Raw genomic sequence first — 16,737 nt, 5'->3', positions numbered from 1 at the left:
CCACCACTTGGCCCATAGCCCTGAATGTTACGATGTGCCAAGCGCTCATCCAGGTACTTTTTAAAGGACGTGAGGCAACCCGCCTCTATCACCCTCTCAGGCAGCGCATTCCAGACCATCACCACCTTTTGGGTAAAAATGTTTTTCCTCACATCCCCCTTAAACCTCCTGCCCCTCACCGTGAACCTATGTTTGGGATTGCCACAAACTGGAGAGGGACAGGGAGAGAAGCTTAGAAGAGGGAAAGTGGGCAGATAGTTGACCACTTTATCCAGAGAGTGTTGATTGTTTCAATGGACTTTGCAAGGAGTGTCTATCCAGATAAGTCTTAAATGTTGCTAACGTATCTGCCTCAACCACCTTACTTGGCAGTGCATTCCCACCACTCTCTGTGTAAAAAACTTCCCCGGCACATCTCCACTGAATCTTTCCCCCCTTACCTTGAACTTGTGCTGTGATTGCCCACAAAATAACAGTAACAGCACTTGCAGAATAATTCATTTACCGTTAACTACTCTGGGACATCTTGAAGATGTGAAAGGTGCTACACAAATGTAATTTCTTACATTTTACATTGCAACCAGTCTCAAACCAGACCTCAGCAAAACTGACATAGTCACTACCTCACGATACAGTTTTTCTTCCATTTGTCACCGTCTTTCCTTCACATTTGCCAAATAAGTTTTCAATCCAGCAAATTATTTTCAATATTTATTTTACAAGCTCTTTGAAAAATTTCACAATGGATCTTTATCAAATCTCTTCTTGAAATTCAAATTAGATCTGTAGTTTTGTTTGGCTTTGACTCTTCAAAGAACTCTAGCAGGTTAATGACACATGAGCACTGTTACCTCTAATGATTGATGGGCACTTATAATCTCACATACAATGTTTATAAATGTTTCCTATTCCCAGATCCTTTTTATGTTAACTCATTTTCTAAACATTAGAACCATAATTTCAGATTTTCTCAACTAAATCACGGCAGTTCATGCAGACCGTGATCTGGAACCCTCTGATTTTGCAGATAATCTGCCCTTTTCTGAGCTGTGTGGCTCAATTACATGGCACAGTGGTTCGCACTGCTGCCTCACAGCGCCAGGGACCCGGGTTCGATTCCCAGCATGGGTTACTGTCTGTGTGGAGTCTGCCCGTTGTCTGCATGGGTTTCCTCCAAGTGCTCCGGTTTCCTCCCACAGTCCAAATGACGTGCAGGTTAGGTACATTGGGCCATGCTAAATTCTCCCTCCGTGTACCCGAACAGGCACCGGAGTGTGGCGACTAGAGGATTTTCACAGTAACTTCATTGCACTGTTAATGTAAGCCTACTTGTGACACTAATAAATAAACTTTACTTTAATTAATAAATATTCTTAAGGATATCCTGAATTCACCATTAGATAGCAAGATTTTAGAACATTAGAATGTGAAGCACAGAGTCAAGTTTTACAACTGAAAGCAACTAAAATATATTTGGTATAAATGCAAATTTGAGACACAAAAATTGCAAATATTATTGAATGTACACATTGAACATAAACTCACTCTGTGATAACACCTAAGAGATGTCATTTTTTGCCCATTTTGAAATTAAATTTTGTTTGCTAATACACTGCAACAGCAAACTCTTCCAATGCACTGTTATTGGGAAGCACTCCATCTCTGACCCCTAAAGTTGGGAAGATTCCCTGATCTCCCTCAACCTCCCGATTTGAATTCGTTCAGCACTAGCGCCACCTGTCCTGGGAATTTGCAACTGCTGTCTTTCCCAGGCAAAATAGTGACTCACAATTATCCAAACTACGAAAGAAGAATACTTTAGGATGTTTGTGGATGGGTTCCCTAGCAAACAGACGCAACGTAATGAGAAGAGAAATACACTGACGCCTGAGATTTCCACCGGTGGTTCGCCCAATTTTCCGGTGTTGCTTGGCGAGAAGATCAGCTGGATCCTCAAATGAATGTGATAAACAGACACTTCCGCCATCCCTCCCAATGCTTTGCTAATTTTCCACCAAAGTTATGGCAGGATGGGTCAATTTTAACAGCCTTGAAATGCGGCCAGTTTCTACTGTTAACGTCGATGCTTCAACCATTGCCATATTTCTAATGGTGTCCAGAAAGCCTGACTATAAATTGTAAGGATATTTCTTCTGACCAGGAGGAAATACCCACTCCAGTAGCATCAATCTGGCAATTGCACAGCCCCGAATATGTCATCCAGTGACTTACATTGCAGGCTGTGACTGCATTGGGTTTCCCAACAGAAACACCCAGTCAGGAAACCTGTTAATGTCCAACACATTTCGCAATTGCACACTCGTGTTATTTCTCTCTGGGAACATTTCATTCTGCAGAATGTAGGGAAGTGATGGCCTAGACTACTAATCTAGAAACTCAGCTAGTGTTCTGGGGACCTGGCTTCGAATCCCGGCACGGCAGATGGTGGAAGTTGAATTCAATAAAAAAATAACTGGAATTAAGAATCTACTGATGACCATAAAACAAATTGTTGGAAAACTGTGGGCAGCACAGTGGTACAGTAGTTAGCACTGCTGCCTCACAGGGACCCGGTTTCAATTCCTGTCTTCTGTGTCTGTGTGGATTTCCTCCGATGTTTAGGTTTTCTCCCACAGTCCAAAAGATGTGCTGATTAGGTGCATTGATGTGCTAAATTCTCCCTCAGTGTACCCGAACAGGCGCTGGAGTGTGGCCACTAGGGGATTTTCACAGTAACTTAATTGCAGTGTTACTTGTGACACTAATTAAATACAATAAATACCCCATTTGGTTCACTAATGTCCTTTAAGGAAGGAAATCTGCCCTCCTTGGTCTGGTCTACACGTAACTCCGGAGCCACAGCAATGTGGTTGACTCTCAACTGCCCTCAGGCAACTAGGGTTGGGCAATATATGCTGGCCAGCCAGTAATACACAGGTCCCATGAATGAATAAAATACATACAATGTCTTCATCTAGAATTAATGATGAAGATTAATCTGGGCACCTGTAATAGGGAACTCTGGGGAATTCAGCAGATCTTGGCAAAGCATAAGAAGACTATTATTCTGCTCTCTTAATATTGGAAATCATCACGTCACAATAACAGCATGGAAAGGTCTGATGGTCAATCTAACGTCAGGAGGGCGAGAGTGAAAGATAGGTTCAATGGATAGGGTTAATACTAATAACATAATAATGGGTGGAATGGGACAATTTCAGCTACCTTTCCTTATAAAACCAGATACAATATCATGTCACTTTTTTGTGGCTTGGAAACATCTCTTTCTCCTTTGGATCAAATGAATACAACAAGTGTCACTGGATTCTAATGCACCTGTGTAAATTCCAACTGCTGGGAAAAATCTAACTTGTTAAGCTACTGATCAGCAAATAGAATGAATCCAGTTTAATTAGCAAAAGAAAAACAAAGAAAATTGCCATGGTCTTTTAATTTAGTCATTTGCTTTAATCAGAGGGTTTTGGACCACAGACTTGGGGCAATCTGTCAGAAGCAGCCAAGCTTCCACTATTTTTCATCAGACCTATTTAGTGTCACACCCAACAGCCGAGCATGTTAAGTTGTGAAAGGGGCCCAGGCATGGATCGCATCCCACTATCAGCAAAGCTACCTTTAAATGTGAGCGTACCTACGCCACTCTCACTGAGTAAGCTCAGGCAGGGGTAAAAAGTGGAAAGCCATTCACAGACAGTGACAAGGACACGACTTGAATCAAAGCCCCGGCGTCAAAGGCTTTAAGGCTGGGCCAAGGGGGGAGGGGTGGGGGGTGGAATTAGTGGAGGTGACTGGTGGAAATCTTCAGGTCCTGCTAAAAGTGACCCCCTCCCCTGCCGGCAGCCACTGGGTCTAAGTCCTGGAACTCCCTTCCTAACTGCACTATGAACTTCAGTGCTGTCTCACAGCGCCTGGGACCCGCGTTCAATTCCGGCCTCGGGTCACTGTCTGTGTGGAGTCTGCACGTTCTCCACGTGTCTGCATGGGTTTCCTCCGGGTGCTCTGATTTCCTCCCACAGTCCAAAGATATGCAGGTTAGGTTGATTGGCCATGATAAATTGACCCTAGTGTCAGGGAATTAGTAGGGTAAATATGTGGGGTTACGAGAATAGGAACTGGGTGGGACTGTGGTCGGTGCAGACTCGACGGGCTGAATGGCCTCCTTCTGCACTGTAGGGATTCTATGATTCTATGATTCTTTGTTATGGGATGGGCTAACCATGCAAAACACCAAAGACATCGGTGGGACCAGGTGATCCTGCCGCTGGTCAGTGATGAGCCGCCTCTGTCACCGGAAAACGCAGGGGGAAGCCATAAAGTCCCACCCATAGTAAATGAATGTTTAGTTCCCCCCCCCCCCCCCCCATCCCCCATCCAGTCACCCTTGCTGTGGGAGCAATTTGCCACATTATTCACCAAGGTTCCTTATACGGCACCTTCCAAACCCATCACTACTACCATCTAGAAGATACCTGGAAACACCACCACCTGGAGGTTCCCCTCCAAGTCACTCACCATCCTTGCTTGGAAATATATAATTGTTCCGTCACTGCCACTGGGTCAAAGCCCTGGAACTCCATCCCTAACAGCACTATGGGTGTACCTACACAACACAAACTGCAGTGGTTCAAGAAGGCAGCTGACTACCATCTTCTCAAGGGCAATTAGGGATGGACAATAAAGCTGACCTAGCCAGCAAAGCCCACATATCATCAATCAATAAAGAAAAGAGGATTGTGAAACTATTTCCTGTCAGTCTGTTACCCACACCCATGTCATTCTTACCAGTGTAATAGACAAATGACCTCCAAGTAAGTTTGTACTGTGATTGCTAAATGTCAGTACCATTTGTGGAGTCCCACATACATTTCAGTTCAGTGTCAATGTGCCCCCAAAGAGAGGAAAGGCTACTTCATAGAAGAATATTTGCCTTGATACAGCAAATGCTTTTTGTATCCTCAGAATGTAGCAAAATGCCACACAACTACTGGATTACTTTTAAACCTGTAGCCACTACTGTTATGTAAGCAAATGCAGCAACCAATTTACACACAGCAAGATTTCCCCCGCCCCCCCAAATAAACAGTAAGGAGATAAGATACCAGTTAATGTGTCCTGGTGGTACTGACCAGGTGAATTCCCAATGCGCAAATGATGCCATGTAACCTTTTTATGCTGATCTCGACAGAGTTCAGGGCCTAGGCTGCCGAAATCCAATATTAAACTCGCCACTGAAGACTGGAGCAGCTATTCGAAATGAAGCAGTGCTCGGGGCTGGATCTGGAAATATAGTTTCTGCACCCACAATAAAGAGAGTTGATTTTACTTGGTAAACCTGGGGCAGGTTTGGTAAATCTGGGCTCAGAAATCTTCGGCAGCATTGCCAGCTGCTGGCGTTAGTTTCCCCAGAAAAAAAGGGTTACTTTCTTTTTGACACTTTCTGGAGTGAAGTTCAGTAAAACTGTATTGTGCACCAGACACCAACAGCGCCGTCCCCTAGAGATTCCTCTGATCTCCACGAAATCTCCACCTCCAACAAAAAACAATCTGGGAATTGAACATCAAAATTATAAGGTGACCCACCTCCAGGTAAAAATGGATCCCTCACAATCCCATCCCGACTGAAGAACAGAAGAATTCTTTAAAAAAAACAGAACGTCTGGGGATGATTCTAAAGAAACCTTCCAAAGCTAACAGCGCAAGAGGAACCGGGGGACAGGCCAACACCACTGGGTTAAGGAGGTCAAGGAGAGAGAGAGGTCTTCAAAGAGTGTAGCCTGTGTGTTTGGGGGGGTGCAGACAGAATTCCCCTAAAGGATGTAAAAGGGGGGGGGGGTGTCAAATGGTTTGGAAATTGGAACCCCCCCCCCCCCCCGCGACACACACACACACACTGGGCAGGGAGTCAGTGAGGGATGATATTAACAGGCGGGCTCCCCCCATCCCAAGGGCAATGAAACTGGGGACATTCCTCCCTCCCTAAAAAAAAACCCCTTCACCCCCCCCCAAGGCTGGGGCTGTCTGAACATTCCAGCACTGGGGAGGGGGCAACTTACCCTCACTAATAGCAACAGCGCCCGTCTGCTCGTTGCCAGCTGCCCAATCCAGCTCCCCGTGACAGATAAAAGGTGAAATCTTTCCATTGAGCGCAGTCTATCACAACCCAGCAAAGTGTCCGCTGATTCCCACCGACAGACACCCAGCGATAAAACACACAACCTCCCGATTGCCAATTTGAGCAAGGATCTCTGACCCGCCCCGCTCTGTGTGTCTGCAAACAGCTCCCAGATATGGAACATAATTATTACGTACCTAATGTAGTAGTGGTGTCTGTTTTGTATTACTGATCCTCTCCCTGCTCCTGCACTGTGCCAAGTACTGGGGGGCGCGGGCTGGAGAGGGGACGGGGTGGGGGGGTGGAGAGGGGAATTGGGTGAGAGTGAAAGGGTTGAGAAAGAGAGGGGGGGAGTGACAAGGAGGGAGGGAGAGAGGGGGGTTTCAGAGGAGAGATTTGGTTAAAGAAAGAGAGGTTAAAAAAAATCACAGATTGAGAGAGGGAGTGTCAGAGGGAGAGACTAGAGGAGAAAGTCAGAAATAGGGAAGGGGGGGCAGAGAGAGAGGGGGGGGAACGCAGTAAGTTGCAGACTTGCTGGAAAGGTGTGCATTTAGAATTCGCTGCTACAGTTCAGAAAGTGGGAACTCTGGGCGGAGAAGCCTTGAACCTAATGAGAATGAATTAACCTCGATAACATATATTTAAAAGGCATCAATTATTAACATGGCTACAGCTGTCAAACCCACTGCGGGTATAGATGTCTGCCTCGGGGTTGGAGTTTCTGATATCCCCCCACCCCCACTCTTTTTGGAGTTAAGAGCCGGGTGGAGAGGCTGGGATCGGGAATGGGAGCTGGGGAGAGAGGGAACGGGAACTCTCGCCCTCTGCATCGCCTCTCATCCCCACTGTAACCTTGAGCTAATGCTCAATATTCCCCGGCAATTATCGGTAGCTGTGCTCAGAGGGTGCAGATTGCCCTCCATTCACAAAATACACCTATTCAGGGAAGGTGCTAAAAGTTGCCTCTCTCCTCCCCCTCCCATTAGAACTGCTGCCCCCCCAACTCCCCTCTCCCTCTCCCCTCTCCCCACCCACCTTACCTTCAGCCCGGTTTCTCCAGCTTTGCTTTGGTCGCTCGCTGAGGTTGGATTCCGGCTCACTCTGTTGCAATCCTTCTCCAAGACATTGAAGAAAGCCTTCACTCCCAGACCGGCCTCCTCCGCAGTCCCTGTGCCCTCTCCATCAGCCAGTGACCATGGGCATCAAACTTCAGAGCTGGCTGCCAGGGAGCTCCCATCGCCCGCAGTGGATCAGGGCACTTGTCTTGGGGGAGGGCGGGGGGGGGGGGGGGGGGTAGGGGGAGGGAGAGGGCAGTGAGCTGCCCCAAATCTTCCAGCTCAGTCCTTGCTTCTTCTTGGTCCCACTTCTGACTGCTCCCTGCCACACACTGCGAGTGTGTGTATGTATATATATATATATAAATATATATATAATACCCCCTCCCCTCGCTCTAAAGTGCGTGTGCAGCTGTCAAATGTACCAGAATCTCAGTGTCCTGTTAATCCCCAGGGGAGAGACCCCCCCCTTTTTTTTGCTGGCTCACAACCCCCACACACCCCCCCCCCTCCCCCCTTACCAGCTCCACCAGGCTGCCAAGCTCCCCAAAGCCTGGGAAGTTTAGTTGCTCCCGGGTCCTCTCCACTTTTCCTGCCTCTGTGCACTTCACCGGATTGATATAGGATTGAATTGCTTTGCCCTTGTTGCTGGCCCTCCCAGCTCTGTGTGTGTGTATGTGGTGTATATGTGGCTGCTGATGTCCTGTTTTCTACATGAATCCACCCCCCCCCCCCAAAAAAAACAAATCTAAGAGGGGTTAAAGCTTGCCTGGCTTTAGGGGCCGACTTAACAGCGGCTCCTCCCTGCGGAAATAAGTGTCAGGTTGCTAATAACCGAATCATACACTCCCGACAGCTGTCAGCACAGGCACTGACCCACCCCCCTCTCCAAATACTGAATGGAAAGGAACAGCCGGGGGAATTAATTAAATAAATAAATACAGGCACACATGACAACGACAGACTCGATGGGGATCGAACTCAAATCACCACGATGCCCACCTGGTTGTCCCTGTAACACAAAACAGAAACATGCTGGAGAATCTCAGCAGGTCTGACAGCCTCCGTGGAGAAAGGATAGATGGTAGCCACGATGTGGAGATGCCGGCTGGGGCAAGCACAGTAAGAAGTCTCACACCAGGTTAAAGTGCTACCAGGTGCTACCCAATAAACCTGTTGGACTTTGACCTGGTGTTGTGAGACTTCTTACTGAGAGAGAATAGAGCCAACGTTTGGAGTCTGGATGATCCTTCAGAGCTGCCCCTGTACCCTGGAGGGTTGGCATTGTGGCAATAACTGTGCTCACAGGATCATCTGCTGGTCCTGTGATTGTCCCTTTCTGTGGGCCATTGGAAAGTCGCTGTTCTACCCAATTTTCTCAGCACGTTAGAAGCCACCAAAGCAAAAGTGACTATGAGGACACTACTTTCTGAACCAAACCAGGGTTTTGCTTCAGTAAGCTTCCTGGCTGCAGTTTGATTTCTGCCAATGGTCTTCAGCTAGGTAATCCATCCGGTGGAAGTTTATTCATTCATTCATCTAGAACTAACCCCCCCATTTCCTCACTGCAGTTCCACCCCCACCCCCCTCCTCCAGCCTCACACTCAGTTGAGTGATCTCTTAAACATCTGCCTCCACTTCCTTCCCCAAAAGTCTATTCCATGTGTTTGTCCAATGCCTGGTTGAAGAACTTCAGAATCACAGGTTCTTTGCAGGCGCCATTCGACCCATCGTGTCTGTACCAGCTCTCCGAATGAGCAGTTCACTTCCTGCACCCCCACCTCCCCTTGCCACCTTCTCTTGTAAACCTGCACCTTCTTCCTTTTCAACTAAGTCCAGCTCCCTTTTGAATGTCTCCAATAAACTTGCCTCCACCACACTCTTCCAGACCTTAATGTTGGGAACGTTATTTTCTCATGTGGCATTTGCTTCTTTGACTACCTATTGACAAAGAGTCTTTGGTCTTTCACCAATTTGAATCTGGAATTCTTCGTCATGTGGTTATAATTTAACCTGAATTTTATGTTCATTTTTTGTCCTATTAATTTCCATCAACTCCCCCCTCAGTCACCTACAGCTATCAATATTTGGACTTAAATATAGGGGATATGACTAAGAAATTTGCAGATGATAGTAAAAATTAGCCGTGTGGTTTCTAATGAAGGACAAAGTGGGAGACTGCAGGAAGGTAGCAATGAATTAGTCAGGTGAATGAAACACTGGAAAATCGAGTTCAGTTGGGAGAAGTGTGAGGTAATGTATTTAGAGAAGGCTAACAAGACAAGGGAATCCACAATAAATGGTAGGATACTGAGCAGTGTAGAGGAACAAAGGGACCTTGGAGTGCATGACCATGGATTCCTGAAAGTGGCTGGGTGAGTTGATAAGGTGATCAAGAAGATATATGGAGACTTGCCTCTAAAAGAGCTGGGAGGTTTTGCTGGAACTGTATAAAACACAGGTTAGGCCACAGTCGGAGTACTGCATGCAGTTCTGGTCACTATAGGAAATTACAATAGACAGGGTACAGAAAGGATTGACAAGTATATTGCCTAAACTGTAGAATTTTAGCTAATGAGAAGAGATTGGGTAGGCTAGGCTTGTTTTCTTTGGAACAGAGGAGGCTGAGGGGAGATCAAACTGAAGAGTATAAAACTATGAGGGGTCCAAACAGAGTGAACAGGAAGAACCCTATTCTCTTTGGTTTAGTTTGTAGAATACTTTTTAAGTCAGAGTGGTGGGGTATTCAAAATCCAGACATTTCCAACACCTTTTCTCCAGGCTATAAGAAAGGAATGCAAAAGTTTAACCCAAAAGTCTTTTGGTGGATTCCTGTTGGAAAATAAACAATCAGTTTTATAACTCCTGAAAGTTGAAACTCTCAAAAACAGCATAGATTAATTAAGGTTCCCAAAGTGGTAAGTGTCCATGATCATAGAATCCCTACAGTGCCCTACAGTGCAGAAGGAGGCCATTTGGCCCATCAGGTCTGCGCTGACCACAAATCCCACCCAGGCCCTATGCCCGTAATCCCACGTATTTACCCTGCTAATCCCCCTGGCACTTAGGGTCAATTTAGCATGGCCAATCCACCTAACCTGCACACCTTTGGACTGTGGGAGGAAACCGGAGCACCCGGAGAAAACCCACGCAGACACGGGGAGAACATGCAGACTCCACACAGACAGTGACCCAAGCTGGGAATCGAACCTGAGCCCCTGGTGCTCTGAGACAGCAGTGCTAACCACTGTGCCACCGTGCTGCCCTAAAGATGACAAAGAATTGTTCACAAATGGGTAGCTTAGTTCTTAAATGTTGTACTTTTGGGATTCCCAACATGAAGGTCTCAGGGAATTGGTAAAATACTTGTCCAAATTGGCGATTTGTGCCACTTGGCTGAGGGTTCTCCCAAGTTAAGATGGGCGATGAGAAAAAGCCTATGAAAACTGAGCTCCCTAATTGTTTGATTTTTATTTTGTCCACTCAATGAGCTTGATGGAATGTCATCAACTGTAAATATACATTATGTGATTGTCATCATTTGTAAAATTAATGCAATCAATATTTTAAAATTAGAATGAGGTTTCCTGGAATGGTCTACTGTTTTTGAAGGCTGGAGTGTGAAACGATGAGGGGAGAAATGATATATACAGAAGCTTAAACCAATCACCGAACCTGAGTTCCTGTTTCATTCACCTTTACAAACTCGAGAAGCCTACATTAAGTTCCCAAATGCATATCATTGATCTCAGTTCAAAACAGAATGTCCATTTCATTCACTATCCACTGCATTCTTGTCTTCATCCTTTTAGTAACAATTTCTAAGTTTTAGTTCACTTTTTAAAAACTTTTAAAAGCTCACTTCACATGTAACTTATATCACAGCTTTACAGGTGTAACTTTTACAAAGGAATTCTGATGCAGATTTGGAATTTTCCTTCCCATAAGGAGTCCCATTCAAAAGCAAAGTTGGACACCATATATTATTTTATTATCATTCATGAACCATAGAGATCTATAACACAGAGGTGGATCATTGACCCATCATTTCTGTACCATCTTTATGCCATGCAGCATATAACTAGTATAACTAATCCCACAGCCCTTTTCTCCCCATTGTGATCATCTTCCTTTGCCTCAAATATTTATCCAATTTCCCCAGAAGTCTGTACTTGATAATTTTATTACTTCACCCCTTATCCACACTTCACTGCAGTACAGGCAAAGGGCTGCACTGTTAGAGATACATTTAAGATTAGACCAAAGCTTCATCTGTATGTAAAAATTATGAATAGGGCAGTACTCCCAATATCCTAGTCAACACTTACTCCTTTGCCATCATCTAAAACATACCCACTGGTCATTTATTTAATTGCTGTTTGTGGGACCTTCCTGTGTACATATTGGATGTCATGATTCCCTACAATTCCCTGCAAGTGTCTACACTTCAAAGGTACTGTTGGCTGTAAAGTGTTTTGGGAGATCCACGGGTTATCAAAAGAGCTATATAATGCTATTTTGGTAATCTATCAGACTAATTCATCTAGATGTCTAGGCTCTTGTTACCAATCCTCTTTGGCAATTTGGGTATTTATTCTAACAGGAGTATTCAATGGCTCCTTCGTGATGACTGTCAATATTTCTTAAAGGTTGGCAAGAGATGGGATAAACACCATCTACTATCATAGATTTGTTTGCTTTAAGACTCTTCAGCAAGCCTATCTAAGACCTCTTTGATTTGATTCCTAATAATATTCCCTGTGCTCAGTGCAAAGGTCCGAAACTTAATCTTATGCACTTAACGCATGAGGAATAATGCAGAACAGCATTGTATTCCAAACTTATGAACAGTGATACTCATTTATTTTTTAAAAGTACTTTATTCACTGTAAAGCACTTTGGGAATTGGAGTAAGGAAGGTCACTTCTTCCTTTCTTTCTCTCCCTTGTTCATTTCCACTAAAGGATATTCCACTGTATAATGTGTGGTGGTAGGGGGGGCAGTGTTAGTGCTTTTCCCTGGTTTTAAGTGAGTCAGACGTGACCCTTATGGAGGTGAAACACACAAAAGGAAATCAGCAATCTTGTTTCTGCGTGAAAAGAGAATGCAGTCTTTGTACAAACCAGTTAAATTCAAACCCTGTCACAGTTAATTAATCTCCGGTGGCACAGTAAGATGAAACAAACTGAGTACAAGTCAGTAATTTTACAGCATTTATGCCCAGGATTCCTCTTTTTTCTAAAGTTAGTATCCTTTCCCATATTCCATAGATGCTCCCCTTTAAGTTTATTTATTAGTGTCACAAGCAGGCTGCAATGAAGTTACTGTGAAAATCCCCTAGTCGTCACACTCCGGCACCTGTTCGGGTACACCGAGGGAGAATTTAGCATGGCCAATGCACTTAACCAGCACATCTTTCGACTGTGGGAGGAAACCGGAGCACCCAGAGGAAACCCAGCCAGACGTGGGGAGAACATGCAGACTCCACACAGACAGTGACCCGAGCCAGGAATCGAACCTGGGCCCCAAGCAATGTGAGGCAACAGCGCTAACCACTGTGCTATTGTGCGGCCCCTTGATGGATCACAGGGCGCATGCTCTAGTTACAAAACAACCCGACAGATTGAAATGAAAGGTGACTCATAAGATCCGTTAATAAGTTGGTTCATCAATTATTAATAACAATGCATTAGAATGGCAAAATACATTGCCCTCTTCCGAGAGTTATTGGGGTAGTAACCTTGGCATATTGCTGATTAAATTCCATGCTCTATCTGTCATAACTGGAGTACTTGCTGTCTGCAAGAAATTTTGACATCCATTGTTGGGGGTTGAAATCTGAAAGATACAATTTGATATTTGCACAATATTCAAATACTCCAAAAGAAATTTGGACTGAATTCATGAACAGGGTAGAATCACACCCAAGATCCACTCCGCTGAAATTTTAGCCTCCTTGTCTTCAAGAAAATACATCCCAGGAAAGTTGTACCTTTACCATAGAGGTAGATATAATCCATCCCATTTTCATTATATATTTTGCAGTCCTAACATCAGTGATGGGTATGGCTGATTAAACTATGCAAGTAGCTTCTGAACATTGTCCTGACCCAATATTATCAATTTGATTGAAGTTCCATCCACAATATGAGCCTTGCCCATAAGTATTGGGTGCACTGGAGCCATGCTGAATTTTTACATTCTCTTGGTTTAGCAGAGAAGGCCTTTATTTCGGCATTGTTTGTAATTTTCCTCATCAATAATTTAGTTCATTGTTTTTGGTTCCTGTTTTCTTTGATGTTGCACTTTACAGAGGAATAAGATCACCCTTCCTTTGGGGAAACCTAAACACGCAACATAATTGAAATTCAAGTTGCTGCCAGTATGACCAAATACAGTGATCTCTGAGATATTCTTTAACCACAACGGCCACTAGTTCAGGAGCTGTTCCTAGGTATGCTCCTGCCTTAATTGCCTCCACTTCACAAGGCAAGCTGCCACACAGCGAAGATACCTGTGAACTAATGACCTGAACTCTTCATCTAGATCTGCAGTGAGCTGTACCATAGCACGAAAGTTCCTTTCCAAAGCAACCTCCCAAACCACTCTTGGAGGCCATCTGTCCCTTCATCAGGGTCACGATGCACACCTAGCAGAGACATAACCAACTGCAAAGCATGTAAAGCATGGCCACCTTCAGAATTATTTTCTAAAAAGGAGACACATAGCTTTCATTAAATAACACATTCCCTTGAAAACCAAGTGACACATGGCACTCATGTGGGCATCAAAGCTCTTCACCAAGTGGTTTACATATACTCAGTAGGCTCTGACCACAGATACACTACCTTGTGTATCTGTATCTATTGTACTAGAAAGTGCAATGATGGCTTCACAGTGCAACAGTCACAGAGCCCACATTCTTTAGAAGGATAGATGAACATTGGAAAACAACAGAGTTCCATTTGTTTAACTCCTTTCATGACCTCAGAAGTCCCCAAAGCATTTTATAACCAATCACATGCATTTGAAGTGTAGTGACTGTTGTAATGTAAGAAATGGGACATTCAACTTATACACAGCAAGATCCCAGAGCTACGTGATAGCTGAACAGATCTGTTTTACTGGTGGTTGAGGGATAAATCTTAGCTAAAACACTGGGCAGAACTCCACTTCAAATGCAGTTCTGTGGGTGTTTTTACATTCATTTAAGAGGGCAAACTCAGTTTAACCTCTCACCCAAAACACGACACCTTCCACAGTCCAGCACTTGCTCAATACTGCATTGGAATTATCTGCCCAAGGCTACAGACTTGGATTTGAATCCTCAACATTCAGACTCAGACCAGAGTGCCAGCTACTGAACCATGACTGATACTATTAGAAGAACATGGCTATTCCCTCCGTTTCTAGCTGTTGAACCCATTGAGAAAGGTCTGAGCAGCAGAGTACACTTGCCACCTCAATATCTTTGCCGGTACTTTGGTTATCACCTCCACCTTTAGGAACCAAACCCATATAGTTTGGGTATTATTAAAACATTGTGTATTGTGCTTTCAATGGTCCCTCCCAGAGTGGATGAAGCTCCCAGCTTTGGCTTGTGCAATGGTGATGCTCTCCACAAGGGTTGTGGAGGTTGACTGTTGCCCAATGAAGCCTTCATTGGCACTAGCTACAGATACACAAGGTAGTGTATCTGCGGTCGGATGCCCACTGAATAAGTGTAAACCACTTGGTGAAGAGCTTTGATGCCCACATGGCTGTCATGTATCTCTTGGTTTCCAAGGGAATGCATTATCTAATGAAAGCTGTGCGGGTTGAGCAGAGCAGAACGTAGCCTTCATTCTTTCCTCTGGCACCAGGAAATTTCATCCTCATTTCCAGCCAGGTATGAGGCAGCACATAAAAGAGCGGAAGAGAGGAGGACCCAGAGACACACAACATGTAGAATCAATAAGAGAGTGAGAGAAAAGGACCCAAAGACAGACAGCAGCATCTAAAATAGAGTGAGAGAGAAGGACTGGCGACAGACAGCAGCATCTAGCAGAGAGAGAGAGGAGGATCGGAGACAGATAGCAGGATCTAAAATAGAGTGAGAGAGGAGGACTGGAAACAGACAGCAACATCTAAAAGAGAGAGAGAGAGAGGAGGGCCCAGAGAGAGACAGAAGCATCTAAAGAGAGAGAGAGAGAGAGAGGAGGACCCAGAGACAGACAGCAGCATCTAAAAGAGAGAGAGGAGGATCCAGAGAGAGACAGAAGCATCTAAAAGAGAGAGAGAGAGGATGACCCAGAGACAGACAGCAGCATCTAAAGGAGAGAGAAGAGAGAGGAGGACCCAGAGACAGATAGCAGCATTTTTAAATTATCCAGTCCAATGCGTGGCTCCAGAGTGGACTGATCATGTTCAAAAATCAAATTGTGGCGTGACAGGAAACAGATTTGTTTGATGAGAATTTTCTCATTTATCTTTCAAAACATGAGCAATGTTAATAATCGTAAAGTTTTCTTAATAGGAATACGATTTAGTAATAGCTGATGAGGATTTCCTATTTATCTTAACTTAAGAATTTCAATCAGGATAAGTAGATATTGAATAAAATCATAAGAATATAAGCATAGGCAGGAGTAGAGACATTAATTAAAATAATCAGTAAAGTAATTCAATAAATGCTATAAAGGTGGCAGAGCAGGTGATATGTGTCGGCTCCAGAACATGAGGAGTTCCTGGACAGCAATGTGGTCCTGGGCAGCACGGTGGCACAGTGGTTAGCCCTGCCGCCTCACAACACCAAGGACCTGGGTTCAATTCCAGCCTTGGGTCACTGTGTGGAGTTTGCACATGCTCCTCATGTATGCGTGGGTTTTCTCTGTGTGCTCCGGTTTCCTCCCACAGTCCAAAGATGTGCGGGTTAGGTTGATTGGCCATGCTAAATTAACCCTAGTGTCAGGAAGATTAGTAGGGTAAATATCTGGGGTTATGGGGATAGGGCCTGGGTGGGATTGTGGTCGGTGCAGACTCGATGGGCTGAATGGCCTCCTTCTGCACTGTAGGGATTCTATGAAACACACCTTTTGTGAGTGTCTATGGCAGGATGAACTTCAGCTCAGAGTCATCGAACAGGAGGCTGAGCTGCAGATACTGCGATGCATCAGGGAGAGGGAAAGTTACCTGGAGACTTTGCCCCTGGAAGTGGTGACACCCCTTTGGATAGGGGCATGATTTGGTCAGTGGTCAGGGACAAGAGGGTGTGACTATGAGTGAGGCAGGTATAAGTACCGAGAAGGCAGAACTGGAGGAGATCAGCTCTTGCAATAGGTTTGAGGTTCTTGCAGCATATTTGGTCAAAAGCAGATGCTACAGGGTGAAAAACAGTTCTCTGCAGCTAAGAATAATAGACCAGATTGCTGTGTTGTCTGCCTGGGTGCCAGAGTTTGGGCCATCTACTCTGGGCTGAAGAAACTTGCAGTGGGAAGGGGAGGATCCAGTTGTAATGGTCTATATCCGTACCAACAATATAGATAGAATTGAAAAAGCTCAGAAAGTATGAGC

The 16,737-nt window shown here is 44.8% G+C and overlaps 1 protein-coding gene across 2 annotated transcripts in view; it reads right to left on the bottom strand.

The window, feature by feature from the left end:
* LOC144479563 (neurturin-like) overlaps positions 1 to 7,409 on the bottom strand; it is a 128,349-nt gene extending 120,940 nt beyond the window's left edge. Inside the window, exon 1 of one of the 2 annotated variants that reach the window (XM_078198427.1) lies at positions 7,171 to 7,409. Coding sequence is in view for 1 of the 2 variants with exons in the window: in XM_078198426.1 (XP_078054552.1) it covers positions 6,072 to 6,158 (87 nt within the window). In the remaining variant the exon portion in view is untranslated. Of the gene's footprint in view, positions 1 to 6,071; positions 6,206 to 7,170 lie in introns of those variants that run through there. The other variant, XM_078198426.1, reaches the window with a different exon arrangement.
* Between the last annotated feature and the right edge of the window lie 9,328 nt (positions 7,410 to 16,737).

Source organism: Mustelus asterias, chromosome 26, assembly GCF_964213995.1.
Source record: "Mustelus asterias chromosome 26, sMusAst1.hap1.1, whole genome shotgun sequence".
In the NCBI taxonomy this organism is placed as follows: Eukaryota; Metazoa; Chordata; class Chondrichthyes; order Carcharhiniformes; family Triakidae; genus Mustelus; species Mustelus asterias.
The sequence above is the reverse complement of the archived record's forward strand: the minus strand, read 5'-3'. Positions and strand labels throughout refer to the sequence as shown.